The 19901-nt window shown below is 54.9% G+C and overlaps 1 protein-coding gene and 1 long non-coding RNA gene across 6 annotated transcripts in view; one reads left to right on the top strand and one right to left on the bottom strand.

Annotated features, from left to right (window-relative positions):
• Nucleotides 1–19901, bottom strand: part of LOC112305548 (uncharacterized) — a 46952-nt gene that overhangs the window by 15871 nt on the left and 11180 nt on the right. The window contains exon 2 of one of the 2 annotated variants that reach the window (XR_002974821.3): nt 8282–8424. The exons of the other annotated variant lie outside the window; for it this stretch is intronic. This is a non-coding gene — a long non-coding RNA (uncharacterized lncRNA). The remainder of the gene's footprint in view (nt 1–8281; nt 8425–19901) is intronic. 2 annotated transcript variants of the gene reach the window in all.
• DNAJB12 (DnaJ heat shock protein family (Hsp40) member B12) lies at nt 1331–19277 on the top strand. 4 transcript variants are annotated; one of them, XM_024561321.2, is made up of 9 exons: nt 1331–1714; nt 8882–9062; nt 10351–10496; nt 12435–12620; nt 12739–12818; nt 13879–13988; nt 15475–15647; nt 16218–16315; nt 17523–19277. In XM_024561321.2, the coding sequence occupies exons 1-9, from the start codon at nt 1582–1584 to the stop codon at nt 17550–17552; spliced, it is 1137 nt and encodes a 378-aa protein (XP_024417089.1). In that variant the 5' UTR covers nt 1331–1581; the 3' UTR covers nt 17553–19277. The 4 variants fall into 4 exon arrangements, with proteins under 4 accessions (XP_024417089.1, XP_024417092.1, XP_024417090.1 ...); XM_024561324.2 differs by having other exon boundaries at nt 1501–1714; nt 16218–16363; XM_024561322.2 differs by having other exon boundaries at nt 1501–1714; nt 16218–16369.

Below are 19901 nucleotides of genomic sequence, written 5' to 3'. Positions count from 1 at the left end.
TCATTTCTCAGTCCTCATATTGCTTGGCCTCTGCATGGTTTGCCGAAGTTTGATTCCTCATGCTTGAAACATCGGTTTCACTTGGCTTCTGAAATAACGGATTTTCTTACCCCGCAGAGCCGCTTCTTGCTACCTTCCCGGACTCTCCTCTTCTAGACCTCTAGACAGCACACGTCAGAGGGTGCAGGAATCAGACTCCTACTTCTCCCCATCTGCATTCGCCTCCTGGGTGCATTCAGTCCCATAGCTTTAAATACCACTTATACTCCTTTGTCCATCTGGTCCCATGGCTTTAAATACCATTTATATACCGATAACTTCCAAAATTATATTTCCAGCCCCATCTTTCTCCTAAACCATACATGTGTACAATTCCCTACTCTATATTTTCACTTAATTCTAAAGGGCATCACATTTAAATTAAACATTTAATGTTTCCCCTACCAAGGTGTGGCTCTCAGTCTTCCCCCAGTTTGGGTACATGGAAACTCTGTCCTTCCACTTTCTCAGGCCAAAACTCTTGGAATCATCCTGACTCCTTTCTTTCCCTTACAACCCACACCCAAGCCATCAGCAAAATCACTTGAATTCTGTCTTCAAAATACATCCAGAATTTAAGTACTTCTCACCACTGCCCTATCCAAGTTACCGTTCATTCTCTCCTGGATTATAGCGGTAGCCTTCTAACCCTCACCTCTAGTGGCCTCTTACCAAATCCTGCTTGAGAGGCCAAATAATATAATGACTGAAAAAACACTGGATTTGGCAATGTGAGTCCTTGGTAACGTGCATTCGCTGGAACGGTGGGCAGGAAGGCCTGAAGGAACTGAATCCCAGTCCAGAGGGACTCCGACATGCCCCCTACAGCGTGTTCTCCTTGTTGATCTTGTAAGTTAACTCACCAGGCAAAGTTCCTGATTCAGAGCCTTTGCATTTGCTCTTCCTTCCTTCTGCCTGGACCGCCCTTCTTCCTCCAGATAGTCACATCTGGAACACCTGCTTTCTCTCCCGAATTCAGATTTCTATTAAAACAACAGCTTTTGAGAGATTTCTCTTATCGGGCTGTTTAAAATAGTACCTTTATACCCTCCATCCCTTTACTTTTCTTCATAGCATTTATCACTGTTTGAATACATCTCTTTAGAGGATATCTCCCCACCCCCTCACGCACACGGCAATGTAAGCTCCATGAGGGCAGGGTCTCTGTTTTGTTCACCACTGTATACGCACCATGGCTAACAGTGAATTCTCATAAATACCTGTTGAATGAATAAATAAATGACCTTCGTCTCAAACGCACGGAGTTACAACCAAGAACGTGCAAGCATACTCAACTTTAAGACCTCGGAATATAATCCCTTGGCCTCCAAAAACGTGGACATACAGTCTTAACACTTCTCGTAACTGTCGCCCTCTTAGAAGACATACGGTAGCCTTCCGCCCGCACTCAAATCTCGGAAAAGGCGGGGCCGACGGCTGTGTCATCAGCCCGCGCCCGCCTGCCCAGCGACGCGCCGGCGGCTGGCGCAGCCCTTCGCTCGGCCGGCCTCCCCCTCCCTGGTTCCGCGCTCTGGTTCCGCCATGGAATCCAACAAGGATGAAGCCGAGCGCTGTATCAGCATTGCCCTCAAGGCCATCCAGAGCAACCAGCCCGACCGGGCGCTCCGCTTCCTGGAGAAGGCGCAGCGGCTGTACCCGACGCCGCGAGCTCGCTGTGAGTGTGCGGCGCCGGTGAGACGGAGGGGACACAGGTCCGGTGGGGGGAATACGGGAACGGACCGACGGGAGCAGTTGGAGGAGGGGGAGGGGTGGCGAGGCGCGGCTACGCCTGCGCTCTGAGTCGCGCAGTGGCTGCTGGGAGGTGCAGTCTGTCGCCCGCTCGTCTCCCCGGGATGCGGCACGTCTGAGGACGGGGGCGACCGCGGCTTCAGCTTTGCGGGTGTTTGCAGAGCCCTCTGAGATTTGGAGTTCCCGAGGGTACGAGGCGCCGGCAGACGAGGCGAAGGGAACTTACCTGAAAGCGAAATCAAACTACTTTTCCCAAGGGGCCGTTCGGTGGCCCTGGGCCAGTTGCCGGCCTGGGAAATATAGTTTAATAAACATAACTACTCTGACGAGGAAAATGGGTTCTAGGGAGGAAGGGAGACTTCCAGTCTAAGGACTGCCTGCAAAGGCCTCCTCATGTCTTCGCTCCCTTGCACGTCTCAGGTGCAGGCCCGGGACCACCCTCCCAGAACTGGCACCTGCTTTCTCCGCCCCTCCCCGCCCCCCTTCCCGGCTCCACACCACCACCTTTGGAGGGTCTGTCCTGCGATCGGCCTCCCCACTCCCTCCTGGAGCCTCCGCACCCGTTTGTGACATTCTGAGAAGACTGTCTTGGAGACGCTGGCCCCAGCCACCCCCAACCCCGTGTCCCTCTTTCCCAGGAGTCCAGGCTGTCCTGCTCCGTGGCCCTGGTCTGAAAGAAGCCTTACAAACCAAGGAGGGAGAGTGAGGTGGTCTCCACAGCTGAGCATCTCCCTGTACCCGGGGACCCTCTTTTTTTTCTTGAACCTAAGTCTTAGAAGAAGTTCTTAATACTGGAAGACAGAAGTAGATAGTTCGTTAAAGATAACAGGGCTTGTGCCTGCAGTTACCACTTAGTAAACCGTCTGGCATAAACAGGTACTCAGCATCAGAAAACCTGGGCTCTCATCCTGACTGTTACGGTGTGATTTTCCTGAGCTTGGGTTTACTCACCTAGAAAATTAAAGGACTGGCACACATCATGTAAATAACAGTAAAAACCGATAGGGCTTTTCAGTTTAGAAAGCTCTTTCGAATGTGTTTTCTTACTGGAGCTTGCCCTATCAGGGAGGCAGGACAAAGATCATTATCTTAGTTTTGTAGATGAAGACATATCTCAGAGGCCAGGGGCCTGCCCAGTATTGCACAGCTAGAAATTGGAAAGTTCTGTGACTCTATACGTGTAATCTTTCTAAAGGGTAAGATGAGAGTGGAGAGCAGCAGTCAGCCTCCGAATTGTCCTTGCCTGCGGTATGAAATTGAGAAAGGGGAACCCTGGCGGGAGAGGCGGCCTGGAATGCCCGCATTTTCCTGCCTCCTGACTCTGCGTGTTGATCTTTTGCCCTGTTTGCCTTCTCTTGGAGAGGGTTTCAGTCGGTATTTGCCAGGACTCTTGAGGTAGCCCGCTCAAGGAGCTTCTCTGAGATAAGTCACACTGTGGAAGAGGAGAGCAGGGTGGGGTGGGCGCCCTTCAGCTCTCAGAATTCTAGCCGACTCTGATGCCTCTGCGGCTCGGGAGCAGGCAGCCAGGAGAGGATGGTAGTAGCAGTAGAGCCCGTGGAGGTCTTCCTGTCGGCAGGCCTCCGGGGCTGGTTCCGGGGCTTTGAGGGATGGCCTTCCTGGGGCTCTAGCACTGGAATTTGCTCGGGCAGAAGGGTCAGCTGCTGCATGTTTGTGATATTTATGATATTCTGGAATGCGTACATGCCTCTCTGTAAACATCACCTTGTGTTATCTGTGACCCTGTACTGAGCTGACATGGACGTGGGGTTAATTTAGGCCCGGGAGAGGGAAATCTTGGTTAGAAAAATACTAGGTAGTATTGTCCACACTCAATATGTGAGGTTTGGACTCATTCTGGTCGCTCACTCAGTGCCGCGAACATTTTTGTTTTGTTTGTGAAGTCCTCTGCCTGGTTTTAAGTGGTGGGCAGGATTGATTGCTCAGGCATGATCCTTTGCCTCAGGTAGCTTACAATCTCGTGAGGGAGACAGATTATGGAGAAAAGTAATACTGCAAGCCCCAAAACAATGACAGTGGGTCAAACCCTGGCCGAGTGGCTCAGTTTGTTGAAGTGTCGTCCCGTATTCCAGAAGTCACAGGTTCGATCCCCGGTCAGGGCACATGCAGGAGGCAGCCAATCAACGTTTCTATCTCACATCAGTGTTTTCCTTTCTCTCTCTCCCTTCCTAACATCGATAAATTTATCATCAGGTGAAGACTAAAAAATAAAATAAAATTAAGCACAGTGTGAGGTGCTGAGGGCTTAAGGATGGACTTGAAAAATTCAGTTCCTGCCTTCCATGAGTTCACAGTCTGGTGAGGTGGAGGGAGGTACTGGGGATGGGGGGCATGGGGGACAATCTCCTGAAAATTAAATTACAGGCAAGATAGTGCTGTAGCGAGGACATAAAAATAATGGTGAATCGCAGTGAGAAAAGAGTTCAGGAAGGAGTACGGGAGGTAGCATTTGAGTGGTATTTTGGAGGAGGGTAGGACAGTTACAGAAGAACTTCCTGGAAGAAAGACTCGGAGGCTGGAAGCTGGAAGAGGTTTGGAGGAAGAGATGGAGTTGGAAAGATGTGGAGGCTGTGGAGGTGGTAATTTAAGTATGGAAAGGATTTAGTTTGGAAAGTGGAATGGAGTGTGATTTCCAGATTGTGGAAACCCTGTCCCACCAGGCCAGGATATTTACTTCATTCTATAGTTAGTGGGGGGGGGGGGGGGTTGAAGTTTTAGGTGGCAGGAGTAAGATAAGGGTATTTTTCTTAAAAGAGAACAATGTGAAGTATTAATAAGAGGGAAGAGAGACTCAAGGCAGAAACTAGTTGGGAGACAGTCGCACTGAGTAGGTGATGAGCTGGGAGGGCCTGAGATAAAGACAGTCTGGAGGAGGGTACGGTCAGCCTGGAGAGAGCGACGCTAAGGAGAAATGGGCATTCAAAATCCCAGCCCGTGGGGCTGGGAAGAAAGCAAGGATGAGGAGAGCATGGATGGGAAGAGATGGGCAGCGTGGGAGGAGCCAGTGGGTTGTTCCAAAGGAGCTGTCAGCTTGGAGCTTAGGAGAAAGAGCTTCAGGTTCTAGCTGAAAGCCTGGCCTCAGTTTGGTGGAGCTCACTGCAGTTATGCCTGGCAGAAGTCACTGTGGGCAAGTGTGGGACATGTACAGGAGCTTGCTGCTGGCACACCCTTAGCCCTGTACAGAGTGGGGCGGAGCAACAGCAGGAAGAGGCAGTTCCAGGAGACAGCAGCTGCCAGGTAGCTGTGGAGCGGTGTGTCAAGGAGGTGGTGAGCAGCACTGTCAGGTGCTGCAGAGGCCCCATGGGAAAAGGACAAGTTGAGGAATGAAAGGGAAGGATCAAGAGCATGGAAGGAAGAAGTAGGAGGGCAGACAGAGGGAAGGGTTAGAGTGGGAGCAGGCTCAGAGCACCTTGACTGGGTTGAGGGGCCTTACAGTAGATTTCAAGGGACTTGAAACTCACGCCACAGGAAATGGGACGGGGCCACCAAGGACCGAACAGTCACACAGTGGAGCAGTAGCCAGGCCCTAAGCTGGGGTGCCACAGGGCAGGGCTAGTGGAGCCAGTCACCCCCTTTCTGGGAGTGTCTATCCAGTGCCTGGCGCCTAGAGGACACTGGCTTTGCCTAAGGCTTAGCAACAAGGGCGGAAGGTCCCAGTTTCCCAGGGAGCTGATGCGAACATCTGTAGGCCTTAGTTCCCTGGCATACAAAGAATGGGTTGGCCTGAATGATCTTGCAGCTCAGGCTGCCTGAGGTGCTGTGAGCTGGTGGCTGTCGGCCCAGGCTAAGTCAGGAAGGCCAAGGTGGGAAGCCGTCGCAGGGAGAGGGGAGGATGTATTGCCGAGAGATTCTGGCGTTCGGGGTCTAGGACTGAGAGGTGTTCTAGCACTGGTGAGGTTTAGAGTGGGGTTGTCCATTCAAGTCGGTCACCCCTGTGTGCTCACTGTGTGCTCACCCCTCCCGCTCATCTGATTTCACTGAATCTTTTTACCGTTCAGAGCAACCCTGTGAAGGCAGAGATCATATCTTCACTGAGGAGTTAGATAACTTGACAAGGCTACATGACTAATTAGCAAAAGAACCAGACTGTCTAGCTCCACTCCCAGACTCCTTCCCTACACTGGCCTCCCTGTCCCCACTCACTTTGACACTGCAGGCGCACAGACAGAGCCTGGAAATGAATGTAATAGATAACACTTAATACGTGCTGGAAGTCGTGTTACAGTTCTTCCTGTGCGTTTACGGGACATGCAGTTCTGTTTGGAGAAGCTAAGTTAACAAGATGCACTTGCTAGCAAACGGCAGAGCCAGGTTCGAACCCAGGCAGTCTGACTCCCCAGTCTGGGTTTGATGTGGGGCCACTCCTGGTGGTTTGGCTGTAGACATACTTTCCCCTCTGCCTCAGCTGCCCCGTTCCCACGCCAGCCTTGGTTTCTTCTACCAACTTCCTTCTTTTTAAATGCATGTCAGCTTTACTGGGAAGGGGCAGAATTAGGATTTGAACCCAGCCATGTCTGCCTAACTCCAGAGTCACATTAAGTTGTTCTTTCGCCTACTCTTTTTGTGACATTTGCATACAAGCCGCTAAGCCAGTAAGGAATGTAATAGTGAGCCAGGACCAGCCAGTCACATCCCACGGGCCTGAGAGACGGGGTGTCTGGGCCGCAAGAGAGGCCTGCTTGTCAACAACCAGAAATCTCTCGTTGCCAACTCAGGCAGAAACCTCCCGTCTGACCCAGAGCGCATCTCTTCCCCTTTGAGCTCTCTTGGCGGCACTGGGAAATTAGACTCCACGTAACTGCCTGGAAAAGCTTCCAGAATCTTCCCTGAGAAGTACTGGAGCGAGTTTGTCCCCTCTGTTGGCTGATGTTCGGTGGCGATTGAATGGCTGGTCATGTTGTCCTTAGGGTAAATCAGCTTGGCCTGGACCGCTGGGGCTTCCAGAGAAATCAAAATAAGGAACTTCTGTAAAAGCCCTTGAACACCTGGTAAAGCAAGCTTCCTGCTCTGTCCATCTGATTGGCCTCTGTTGGTTTCCTCCTTTTCCATTCCCCTGATGCCCCTCATGGACCTGGCACGTGGGACAGCCTACAGCGCCATGGTTGCACCTGGGCCCGAAGCCTGCCGAGTGCCGAAACTTTGCCTTCCCAAGCTTGGGGCTCCCCAGTCCCCCACCCGCACACACCTCAGTCTCCTCGTTTTCCTGGCCAGCTAGTTCATCAGCCCAGGTCATAATATTAGCAGCTGCTCACTTGGACTTGGACTCCGCATCCGTCTCCCTGCCGTGTGCTTACGCACGTTATCTCACTTCATCTTCCTGCCCCATCGTGAGGAAACCGAGACTCAGCGGTTTCTCGGACAGACCAGCGTCCTGTTGTTAGGGTATAGCTGAGATTTGAAACCGGGGTCTTTCAGAATTTAACCTCTCTCCTCCCCTTGGAATGGCTGTGCCGGAAGGGGCTCCCGCTGCCCGACTTGTGTGGTCTGGTGGTCTGGGATAACAGCGTAGTGAAGAGCAAGGGCCCGTGAGCGGGACATCTTGGGGTTCGAGTGCTGCCTGCCCAGCACGCTTTGTGCAGTCATACACGGCTCCTTCTTACCATGGGGTGGTGGTAATGAGACTGACCTTTAGGGCTGTTGTGAAGACTGGATGAGCTAATGCGTGCCGAGCCCTGTGTCCAGGCCTGCCTGACACACACTGAGCACCTAGTGCCTCTCAGGATTTCCCACAGGAACCCCTCCGCCTCCCTCATGGGGGGCAAGCTCGGTCGGCAGCTCCTGTGTGTGCATTTCCCAGCTGCTGGCTCAATGGGGTCCTGTGAGTTTGCTGCAGCCAAGACAGCAGTGGCCCGGGGCATGTTGGCTCGCTGGAGTGCCAGTGTCCCGCCCCCAGCCAGCCCTGCCCCAGGCCGCTGGTGAGACCCACGTGCGCCACGACATAGAGTGTCTGCCACTCAGCACGGTGCCTGGGGAGCCGCGGGCTGTGCTGCCGTCCTTCTGCAGCTCAGAGGTGTCCTGGGTCCCTGCAGTGTTCTGGCGCCCGGTTTTCCAGGACGCTGCACCCCAGGCATGACTGGGAGTTCAGAACGGATTTGTGCCTGAATAATTGGGCACAGGGGACTTCTGTTAGAGGTTTGAGCTTGCTCTTACTGAGTCAGCAGAAGCCAAGGGCTTGAGTGTGAATGACCATGACCCTGTCTGAGGGAGACAGCTAATGTTCTGTGTAGACGCTGAATGTCGAAGTAGGGCAGTCACCTGACATGGCCAGCCCTTGAAAAATGTAAAAGCCAGTGAGTAGTGAACACAGCAGATGTTTACCCTGAGTCTCACAGCACCCCTGGCCCTGTGGGGCAGGCTCGTTGCCCCCGCCCCTCTCCATGGCGAGGCGAAGGCCTCCAGGTAGCCGTTCTGACCCATCCCGGCCGGCTCAGGTGGTCCCTCTAGTGGGATCCCCAGTGCAAAGTGCTTCACCCACCTCGGCTCTTCACAGGATGGCTGTTGAAACATGGGAAGGAGTGCCCTGGCCATGTGGTTCAGTTGGTTGGAGCGTTGTCCCTCACCAAGAGGTTGCAGTACGATTCCCAGTCGGAGTACATGCCTAGGTTGTGGGTTCAATCCCTGGTCGGAGCAAATATGGGAGGCAGCCCATTGGTATTTTGCACATCGATGTTTCTTTCTCCCTCTCCCTTCCCCTATCTCTAAACAAATCAATTGAAAAATGTCTTTGAGTGAGGATTAAAACAAAAAATTGAAGGATTGGTAGTTTATTTTTGGGAACAGGAAAAAAGAGGAAAATTGTCTTTATGCTGAGTTTATTTTGGGGGCGGGGGGCTATGCTGAGTTTAAAATGACCTATGTACACCCTGCCGACTCCGGAGGACTGTGGATCCTGAGAGAGCAGGCGACTGTCCCACTCGCTGCCACAGGCTCCGGTCAGGCAAGAAGCTGGTGGCTTTGCTGGGAGAATAAGCAGGTGCGGGGGGTGGGGCCCCGGCCGCCCCAGGGCCGCTGGGCCCCTCAGTCAGACATGCAGCCTCTGCAGCAGGGCCCTGACTGGTTCCCTTGCTCCGCACAGCCCTGATGGAGTCCCTCAGCCAGAAACCACAGTCTGCCAGTGACCAACCCCAACCCACAGACACGACCCACGCCACCCACAGGAAAGCAGGTGGGTCCGACGCCCCCTCGGCCAACGGTGAAGCCGGAGGAGGAGAGACCACCAAAGGCTATACCACGGAACAAGTAGCAGCTGTGAAAAGGTAGAAGGCTGAGCCTGGTGGGCAGCAGCCAGGGCCTGGAGGTGGTGGGGAGGTTTTAAGTCTCAAGAAGGCTTCCCTTCCTGCGGTGCGTCCTCCACCTCACGTCTGCCTGTGGTCTGGATGGGCCCTGGGCGGGTCTTAAAGAGAGGGAAGGTCCAAGTGGTCAGGCTCACCAGGCCCACTCCTTATTTCCCACAAGACCCCGGAATATAGTGTGGGAACCGGGGCTCCATGGTCCTCTCCCTCCAACACAGCCCACAGCCGAGGCTGGAAATGCTGATACCACCGGCTTCACTGGCTCTTCACACAGCTCTGTTTGTCAGACAGAGAGGAGGCCTGGTCTCCCCCTCCGATTCTTCCCCAACCCACAGCCCCACCCCCAACAAAGACCCTTTCAGACAGAGCCTGTGTGGGGTAGAGTGGAGACAGGAGACAGTTATCCCTCTGAGGCTTGGGCGGGCCCTGCACGGAGCAGCTCACTACCAGGCCGAGATGGCCCAGCCGAGGCTTCTCAGGCTCTTGTTCCTCCTCCCAGGCCTCCCCGCTCACTAGCCTTGGGACCCTTTCGAAGTCGTTCCCACATGGTCCTGCCTGCTAGTGAGTCATCAGCAAACTTCAGGACTGGGGTTCAGCCTGCGTGTGACCTAGCATGATTGTAGCTTGCCATAAAAACATAAGCCAAATGTACATTTTTCCGACCAGACAGGGTTTTGACCAGACAGGCCTACTGGCCGCAGGCAACAGAAACTGGCTGTGGGGAGTTAGGAATGCCCAGAAAAGTGCAAGAGTCAGGGTCTCCACGGACCCCAGGAGTCAGAATTGATGGGAGTGAAGCAGGTTCTCTTCAGGGCCCTGCGGGGGGGGCGGGGGGGGGGGTGAACAACTCCTGCCAGGCCTTTATGGTGCCCACTCAAGACTCAACTTTGCAAGGAGAGGAGACAGCTGGTCAAGCTCAGGATACACCTGTCCCTGGGTGGAGGCCCCGATGCACAGCCCTGAGGTTGCCTGCAGGGAGAGTGCCGTTAGCAAAGGGGAGTGCTTCCCGGTCTGGCAAACACAGCAGCTGCCCCCTCTTACATCCTAAATGTATTCTCGATGTTTCCTCTGGACCCTGCCCAAATCCCTGTCCCTGTTGGAGCTTTCTGAAGCTCCCTGTCCCCAAAGTCTGACAGCGTGTGCCTGTGAGCCTGGCCAGAGCTGTGTGCTCACGCTGCTTGCTTCCCACCCACCCCTGCTCACGGCCCGGGGCGCAGAGACCTCCCCCACCATGTTTGTCTCCCTCCCCCAGGGTCAAGCAGTGTAAAGATTACTATGAGATCCTGGGAGTGAGCAGAGGGGCCTCAGACGAGGACCTGAAGAAGGCCTACCGCAAACTGGCCCTCAAATTCCACCCTGACAAGAACCACGCGCCTGGCGCCACGGAAGCTTTCAAAGGTAAGCTGGCCCTGGTTTCCTGGTATTCTGGTGTTTTTATCTCCTGTCCTTAGAAGGGAATAAGGGGCTTTTCCAGGAAGCAGCCATGGACCCAAGTCCTACCAGCTCAGGAGCTGCTTTCTGGAAGAAGGTCCTGGAAGCCACCTCTAGCCACGCAGAATCGGTCAGAGCTAGGGTGGCACCATCCTGCCTCCCTTTCCCCCTCATTCCCTGGAGGTTCTAGGAGGGGCTGAGTAAACGAGGACCAATGGCTTCTCCAGGTCACATGGTGACCGGGGGGCAGAAGCAGTCCCGCTGCATCCCCCCACCTTGGGATCTCCGTAACAGTTGCTCTGTGCAGAGAAACTGGGCCGCTCCAGGGCAAAGGCCTCTGGTCTGGTGGCCTCCGCTGCACCAGCAGCCATAGCCAACCCACCCCCAGCTCCTGTTGCACATACATTCTGTCTCTCTACACCACACACCGTGCCCTAGGGCCTGCAGGGCGGGGCCTGGCAGTCTGTCTGGCCTCAGGGCCTATTGGTTCTGGGATGGGTGTTTCCATTGGGGCCGGAGCAGCAGCTGCTCTTTAATCGGTTATATTTTCGTTGGACCCACACATGTGTACAGATGCCGCCAGCACCGGGTCATGGGGTGCTGCAGGTCCACGTCTCCCCCGGACGTCTCTTCTCTTGTGCCCTCCTTGTCCTCCGGGGGACCCTCAGGATCCTAGGCTCACCTCCCTCGGGGAGATAGCGTGGTGACTAGCCTCTCCTAGCCTAGTCAGGGCGCTGCACTGCCCTGGGGCCGTGACCATGGCCAGGTGGGAATCCTGTGGCAGAGCAGGCCCCAAGACCTGGTACGCTGTGTCTGGGGCCCACCCCAGGTGCTCCTTGGGGTTGGTCCTGCGTGGGGCAGTCTGCAGGCATCATTGCCTGCTGCCTGTCAGCCAGCCCCAGAGGGAGAACAATGTGAGTGGGGAAGCAAGGTGGCCAAGGTTAACGTTTCCCCAGCCCTGACCTCTGCCTGCAGCCTGCCCTACCCGCACTGAGAGGCCACACCTGGCCTAGGGGCCTTGTCCGAGTGGGAGGAGGAGGAGCATTCACCTCATTCTCAGGTTGCAAGTTCTGAAGCAGATGCAGCCCTGACCCACTCTTGTGAGAGAGTGGGCCGCTTGAGAGGGAGCAGGAGACTCAGGAGGCCCCAAGCTGGGGACCTTTGGGGCCCAGGCTTCCCACCTCTACCGGGAAAGCCCCTGGGCCAGGCAGAAAATTGGCACCTTGGACCTAGACCCCAGAGAAGAGAGGGCGCCTCACCCAGGCCCCCAGCAGTGGAGGAGCTGCGACTAGAACGTGGGGATTTGGCTGTTCCCTGCTGTTCCCGCTGCTTCCAGTTTACAGCAGGACTTCACACATCTGTTTGGCCCTGTGACTTCATGATTACATAACCCCAAAAAGGAATGCCTCCTCCACTGGGTACTTTGAGAGAGGAATGGGGTTGCGGGGGCGGGGAGACTGGTGCTTTTTATAAAGTTGGGGACTAGACTTGAAGCAAGACGCTCCTGGGTTTGACTCCTGGCTCTGCTACATCAGAGCTCTGTGAGCTTACACTTCCCTCTCTGAGCCTCAGTTTTCTCATTGGTGAATGGAGATAGGGTTGCTGTTAGGGGTGAAAAAGATAATACCCATAAAGGGCCTGGTGTGTAGAAAAGGGTGGACTCTCATCATGAGGTAGAGGGTGAGGAGCCTGAGTGTTAATCCTCTCCCCAGCCCCGGCAGCCCAGACTCGCTCAGGCATCCCCACACACTCCCCCACACCCCCAGACTTCCCTCTGGGCCCGAAGACCCCTGCTTCCTAAGCACCACTTAAGTACCTGAAGGAGGTGAGCAGTTGGCAGCCATGGGAGCCGTGTCCTGCACACCCCCAGCATCCCCAGGCCTGACCTCTCTCCCTCCTTTCCAGCCATTGGCACGGCATACGCAGTACTCAGCAACCCTGAGAAGAGGAAGCAGTATGACCAGTTCGGTGATGACAAGAGCCAGGCAGCCCGGCATGGCCACGGGCACGGGGACTTCCACCGCGGCTTCGAGGCTGACATCTCCCCCGAAGACCTCTTCAACATGTTCTTTGGCGGTGGCTTCCCATCTAGTAAGTCCCCCTACGCTCCCCACACCCAAGTCTCTCCAGGGGTGATGGTGGCAGACTGGATGCCAGCCTCTCCCTTTCCCAGCAGCCCCACTCCTGACTCAGTCCCTCTGACCCCCAGGTAACGTCCATGTCTACAGCAATGGCCGTATGCGCTATAACTACCAGCAAAGGCAGGACCGCAGGGAGAACCAGGGTGACGTGAGTGAAGAAGGTGCTGGGAGAGGAGGGGAGGGCCCCACCACAGGGTGTGGGGCCTTGAGGGGATAGTGACATGCCCAGCGATCTATTCTGGGATGGCAGTGTTCCCACAACTCAGCCCAGGAGCTATCTTGGGCCTCCCTTGTCGTTCTGCTGCACACCACCAGAGGGAGCCACACTCCACACTGCCCGCCAGAAGGAGCAGGGATTGGATGCCCTCTTTTGGAGAATGTCACGCAGAATGTTTTCCACCTACAGACAGGTTCAAATGTGAATAGCCTTTGTGCAGCTCATCTGTTCGTAAGGCCGACATTTTCCAAGCAATGGAGAGTTGGGCTCCATGAAAGAATTGTAAAGGACGGCAGCATAGGTGCCGTCCAGTCTTTTCAACGCTCAGAAAGCGTGTGCCAAAGCTACAGCAGCACAACGCTTCAGACGCGTTTTGGCTGCCCCGCGAACAGCTAGCGAGCTAACACGAAAACCCTGTGGAGTGGCAGAGCATTCTAAATTACGGCAGACAGAGGGGTTCCCTTTTGCTCTGACGTGTGGCCTGATGTTTTTATTTATTTATTTTAACATACAGAAGAGTTTTTGTGTATTATTTACGCAAATAACGTGTATTATTTAACATACAGAAGAGTTTTTAAGTTACAGATTGTCACAGTGAACAAATTTATTTGTATTTATAATTTTTAACTGGAAATTTTTAAATTGATAATGTATTCATATTATTTAAAATTCAAAAAGTTATACGTAGTGAAAGTCTCCCTCCAGCTCTGGCTCCCATTCTTCTGGAGGCAGCCTCCACAAGGAGATGCCTGTGCCCACCTTCCTCCTGTATTTAATACCCTCTTTTTGTTTTTGGCAGGGAAATGTGGCAGGTGGAGGGGGTTCTGTATTTTGGGGACTGGGGGGGAGAGAGTGGTGTCATGGCCTGTTTGCGTGGTAACTGCCTCCCGACACCTGGGCTGCCCCGTGCAGGGGGAGCTGGTGGTGACTGTGGCCAATAGCACACCCCCACCCAGGTCTGGCTTGGGTGACCATTGGCTCTTCCCTGCAGGGCGGGCTAGGGGTATTTGTCCAACTGATGCCCATCCTCGTCCTGATCCTCGTGTCCGCTCTCAGCCAGCTCATGGTGTCCAGTCCACCCTACAGTCTGAGCCCGAGGCCGTGAGTACCGGTAGCTGGGAGTGAGGCCGGGGTGGTGGACAGATGGGGGCTTCGGAGTTTCAGCCACCATCAGGGGGTCTTCCTTCCCACCCTGCAGGTTCTTGGTCATAATGCAGAAAGCTGGCTTAGAATTGAGAAAATATACTTTCCTGTTACACAGAAGTTCTTGATCTTTTTGGGATCATGATCCCCTAAGAAAATGGCAGTGAAAACTGCAGATCTTTCCCCTCGAACCTCGCCATACACTTTTGCATATGGTTTCACTGGCTCCATGACCCCCCCCCTCCCTTATCTGTGAACCTTGAGATAAGAACCTTTGCTCTTATGTTCAGGGTGGGGGCCTTAGGCCCATGGAAAGAGCAAGGCCTTTAGTCAGACAGACCAAGGGTAGCTTTGAATCCCAGCTCCTCTACTAACTGAGCAGCTGTGTGACCCTGAGCAAGTTACATAACTTCTCTGAGCCTTGGTTTCCTCATCTGTAAAATAGGAACACCATTTACCTGCTTGTGGAAATTAAATGAGTAATACACATAAAATTCCAGGCTGATTGGAAATGCTCAACAACATTTGTTGAATAAATATATGGTCTCAACTGCCAGTAGTGAACTTGGGCAAGTTATTCGACCATTTAAGGTGTTGGCCCCCCTAATTTATTCCTAGCATCTGACAATATCTGATATATAGTGGGTGCTTAGCTTCTATTGGTGGAAACTCTCAGGTCCCACCAAACGGCTTGGCACCAGCTGGGAGCCTGGCAGCCTGGCAGCATCCTGCTTGGCCAGCAGGGGGCAGAGTCAGTCCACTGGGCCCACACCAGCCCTGCAGGCTCTCCCTGGCCTGATGGCAGCCCTTCTCTCTACTGGAGAGAGGACAGGCGGAGGTGGGCAGGCAGGGGCTGTCCTCACCGGAGCACTGACTCCTGTCTGCGTGTCTTCCCACAGCCTCTGAGCCTGCATTTGGAGTAGAATATAGAATCCAAGAGCTGGAAAGATGGAGTTCTTTGGAACCCTTCTTGTCATTTTGTTCCTAAGCCTCTTAACCCTAGACTAGGAGCTCCTGGGTAGGTAGGCAGGCCCTCAGCAAGAGTTGGCTTAGGAGATGCACGAGGAAGCCAGAGACACAGGGAACTCAGGTCACACAGCTCACTGGAGACAGAGCCCAGACTCACCCCAGCTTCCCCACTCCCCTGACCAGGCCTCTCAGAAAAGGGATTCTCCCCAGAATCCCCTGAGTCAGCAGTGTGGTAAGCACGGAACCTGAGGAAGGGCTTGCGACAGATAGCCTGGGCCACTCATGCTGGGGGGTCACCCATTTTGCGTCAGACCCTCACTTTGGTGTGCAAGTTCCCGCTCTAGTTTGGGAGGGAGGCGCCCCAGTCCTGTGGCCTGTGTGGCACCTCCTGTCAGAAGCCTCGTCATCCCTAGAGCCACCCTTGGCCTGGGCCTGGGCCCCGGGCCCACTTTGTACCTGTTCTTTTGTCGGCCAGGTCGGTGGGCCACGTTCACAAGCGCGTCACTGACCACCTGAACGTCGTCTACTACGTGGCAGACACCTTCTCTAAGGAGTACACAGGCTCCAGCCTGAAAACGGTAGAGCGGAACGTGGAAGATGATTACATCGCCAACCTCCGAAACAACTGCTGGAAGGAGAAGCAGCAGAGTGAGTGTGCGTGAGTTAGGGGCAGAGAGCTCGAGAACAGGGAAGGAGAAAGCCCTGTTTGCCCAGGGGATCGTGGGCCCAGCACCTGGCTCTGCCCTGCGCCAGCCACCTCCCAGCCACGAGCTGAGCTCCACCCCTGTGTTTCTCTGGGGCCAGCAGCCAGGGCCCACCTGGAGATTTCCTCTCGGTTCCTCCTGTAAGTCGCTGCAGTCAGCCTGTCCCCTGGCTGCCAGAGGTAACTATGTAGAGAGAGATGGAGCAGATCTCCTGGTCACCCAGTGATTGGGCATCCAGCTCCATCTCTGGGACTCTGGGGAAGTCTGACCAGGATGACAAGTTCTTACTTCGCCTGGTCTCACCCCCACTCTATAGAAAGGGGCTTCTCCCCCCTATCCCAAGATGGTCCCAGTGGGGACCATAGTCTTTGCTCCTTCAGAGTCCTTCCTAAGTGCTCTGCCCCAGCTCCTGGGCCTTTAACAGCCCTCCTCCTGTCCCCACAGGCCAGACAGGTGTTCTGGCAGGCTTCAGGGGGAACCAGCTGTGTCCTAACCCCTCCCTGTTGCTTTGCAGAGGAAGGCTTGCTATACCGGGCCCGCTACTTTGGCGACGCAGACATGTACCACAAAGCACAGAGGATGAGCACCCCAAGCTGTAGCCGACTGTCAGAGGTGCAGGCCTCCCTGCATGGATAGCGCTGGGCCAGCCGCACTACCGAGGTCCAAGTATGAGCCAGGGCCTCCTGTGCCCTGCAACTCCTGGCAGCTTTGGCCCTGCTCATGAGTCAGAGGAGGGGAGGGGGAACGAGCCTGGTGACGATGGCACAGGCTCCTTGTCCCCGGCCTGACCTCCAGCCTTCAGAGTTGGGGCAGCTCTGGGGTGTGCTTGGAAACTGAGTTCTGCTTCGGGCCTCCACTCTTCACCCCCACCCCACCCCCTGGCTCAGGGGGTCATTGCTGTGGGACCCAAGAGCCAAGTAGAAGAGGGAGCCCAAGGCTGCTGCTGAGAGCCCCTCGTGCTTCCTTGGTCTGCTCCAGCCACCAAGTCACCCCCGCCCTTTCCCAAGTGCAGCAGACTGTTGGCTGTAACCCGGTGTTTAAGCCACCACATGTTAATGGTCCCAAGGTGGCCCCCTCGGAGGGAGAACTGCGTGGGAATGGTTGGGCCAAGAGCCCTTCCTCTTTGTCTGCTCTCCTGCGCAGTGGGACATGGAACAGATGGGAGCCCGACAGAGGGCAGGGGAGGGAGCCGGCAGGCCAGGAGCAGGAGGGGCCTGGGCACCGACTCCTACCTCAGGAGGGAGCGGAGGCTGGCTTTCTCCGTCCGTGCCTCTGTCTCTCACTGTCTCTCTGCCATGCTATTGCACCTGCAGCTTGGAAGCCATAGGTATCTGGCCTGCCCGGCATCCCACCTGTGGTCTGAGATACGGAACAGCAGGTCATGAATTCAGGGTCAAATGCACAGCCCTCAGCACGGGGCGGGGGGGGGGGGGGGGGGGGCGGGATGAAAGTTGCTGGTATCAGGCTACCTGCCTCCTTTACCCCTGTGTGTGGGCAGTGGGCTCTGCTTCCAGCGTTTGCCAGAGGGGACAACTTGGACCAAGCCCAGAGTGTGGGCAGGGCTGGTAAAGGCTCTTTTTCCTGTTGGTACCCTGTCTGTCCCTCCGTGTCCCTTCACTAGGGATCCAGGTACAGGCTCTCTGCTTTGAGGCTGTTGGCTCATGCCCCCAGGAGAGTGAAGCAGACTGCAGGAGGGCAACTGGGCGCCGCAGCTCGGGTGTGCGGGACGGGGGCAGGGAGGGTTGCTTGTTCTGGTGGGCTAAGCTGGAGACTCCGGAGGCGTGACTGTCACGCTAACTGTTCCCACTCTTCTCCCCAGACCATGAAATCCCTGGAGAATTTTTGGTGACGTGCACTGAGCCAAGGTGATGGACTGTGTATTTAAGGAAAGACATAAAAAGAAAAAAAAAAACATTAAAATGGATTGGAGGCTGAACACCACACAACTTGCCCTCTCTCTCATCCAGTAAACGCAGAAAGCTCTTAGGACAGACAGGAAACCTGCCACGGGGCTGCTTCCCTCCTCCCAGGGCTGGCACAGGCTCAGGCTCCACAGCGGCTCTCTCCAAGGATACAGAAACCATGGCAACAAAAGCAGAATGTAAAACTTGCAGCAAATGTCTGTGGGAAGGGCTGGGGGAGGGGATACCCGACTGCCTTTCTTTTCCCTCCCAGGAGCCACCACCAGTCACCTCAGTGGAATCCAGTCAGGCGCTGGCCAAGGATAGGAGGAGGAAAGAGAACTTTCCAGAGAATGTAATTTACAGATGCGTGTATATGTATATATATCTATTTATATGTAAATAGCATATATAAAGATATATATAGATATATAGTCTACTTTTTAAACTATGCAGGCATTTGGTAAATTGTTTAGTTGATTTCTTCCCTGTTGTAGAAAATGGGCTGACTGGGGAAGGCAACCAGGTCCTTCGCGGACACTGGCCAGGGCACAGGGAGTTGGTCACAGCTTCTGGCATCCCCTGGGCCCCAGCCCGTTTTGTGGCAGCAGCAATCATGACAGGATAGATTGGTAGAAAATGTTTGAAGGTTGCCAGGTTTGTGGCTGAGCTGAAGGGGAGAAAGTGCCCTTAGGGCTGGCTGCCAGCTCAGCACTGAGTCACGGTAGAGGCCCCAGATGGCTTTCTGGGGTGAGGCCACCCAACTCAAGCATTGGCCAGCTCAGGCGGGCTCTTCACCCTGCCAGAGAGATCAGCAAGGCTGGAAGAGGGACCAGGGTCCGCCCAACCACCTTCCCCTAGTCCCTGAGTTTTGCCTTATAGGTGCCACAAGGCACAGATCCGGTGTTCGCCACTGGTTTTTCCTGAGTCGTTCACCAAGGACTCCAGAAGGCTCTTCCTCCCAGAGTCAGCCGGTGGTACCCGGGACCCCAGAGCAGCAGCTGACTCCCGAAGAAAGTCTGTGCCTGTGGGCACCTCTCTGCCCTCCGTGAACACGCCGCCACCCCGCCTTCTCTCGCAAGGATATGTCCGAACCAGAAGGGTCTTCTTATCCATACCTTCAAATGAGGATTTTTCTCAAAACAGCAGTTGCTGCCAGGAGAAGGGAGGGAGGTTTTCTTTATTCCCACAGTTTCGACTGCGCCTTTTGGAATTACCATGTTTTCCTGAATTTTCCTCTGGTGGTGGGTGTGCCATTGAGCCTGCCATCTTCCAAGCCTTACTTCCCCACGCTGCCAGCTGAGAGGTGATACCCATCCTCCCAGAGTTACTCCTGGTTCTTTTTTTAAAAGTCCCCCAACAAATAGGATTCTTACTGGGAAAGGAAGATTGGTGAAGAAATGTCAAATCTGGATTTCGAACAAGATCCCAGCCTGTGATGAAGCGGCCGCCCCGGCCCAGAGAGATGCTAAGAACTGGACATGGGTGAGAGTGCCCCACCACAGTGGCCCTGGTGCTCTGCCCCCACCATCCCGACCGGCTGGTCTTGGTAGGTGTCCCTAGATGGCTGAGCCATGTGCAATAAGAACATAGATCCTAAAGGATCCCCTGAGAAGCTGTATTTCTTGAATTAGAATTGAGATTGTACATCTATAAATATGTTTATTATGTGACTAGCTGTGGTGGGGCTGTGCTGCGCCGTGGGGCTGAGGTTGGGGGGACCCCACAAGCACCTGTTGCTACTGACGTCCTGCAAGGAGTTTGAGGTGACAAGCCTAAATGTCCCCCTCACCCCTTGCCCCAGCCAACAAGCACTTCCATCACAATTGTTCCAGAGCTGACTCCATCCAGGCAAAGGGTAAGGGACTCAAGCCAGGACCCTGGGATCCCCAGTGTCAGGCTTGGATTGGAAGCCGGGCCGTGAGCACAACCCGTCCCCCGGTTGCTGCTCTCCGCATCCTTCCCCTTCCATCTGGCCTGCTGTGAACAGAACGGTCCAGCCTCCCTTCTCTAAAGCCTGGAGCCCTAGCCCACTCCGGATGCAGGGCCAGGGAGAAGTTCTCCAAGTTTCCATCTCTGGCTGCACAGTCTTCCCAGCCATCATTCCCACACCGCCCCCACAGCCTGCCCTCCCCCAGGAGGCTGGAAAAGTTAAAAATGAGGCAGCCCGCGTGGGGCTTCCCGTGAATGGAGCGGCAGATCTGCCCGGGGCCTCCCAGAAACAGGGCCCTGCAGCCCTGACTGGCGGCCTGAGGCCCCGCCCATCGGCGCTCCAGCCAAAGGCAGGCAGGCTGCCC

Source organism: Desmodus rotundus, chromosome 4 (genome assembly GCF_022682495.2).
Source record: "Desmodus rotundus isolate HL8 chromosome 4, HLdesRot8A.1, whole genome shotgun sequence".
Taxonomy (NCBI): Eukaryota; Metazoa; Chordata; class Mammalia; order Chiroptera; family Phyllostomidae; genus Desmodus; species Desmodus rotundus.
Note: the sequence above shows the minus strand (reverse complement) of the source record. Positions and strands in the feature narration are given on the sequence as shown.

What these genes read in the sequence shown, in the direction of transcription:
- DNAJB12 (XM_024561321.2), top strand. Translation starts at nt 1,582, where the DNA reads ATGGAATCCAACAAGGATGAAGCCGAGCGCTGTATCAGCATTGCCCTC. An exon ending in GCAGGGAGAACCAGGGTGAC is followed by an intron (nt 12,819 to 13,878) that starts GTGAGTGAAGAA and finishes TCTTCCCTGCAG; the next exon opens with GGCGGGCTAGGGGTATTTGT. An exon ending in GCTGTAGCCGACTGTCAGAG is followed by an intron (nt 16,316 to 17,522) that starts GTGCAGGCCTCC and finishes TCTTCTCCCCAG; the next exon opens with ACCATGAAATCCCTGGAGAA.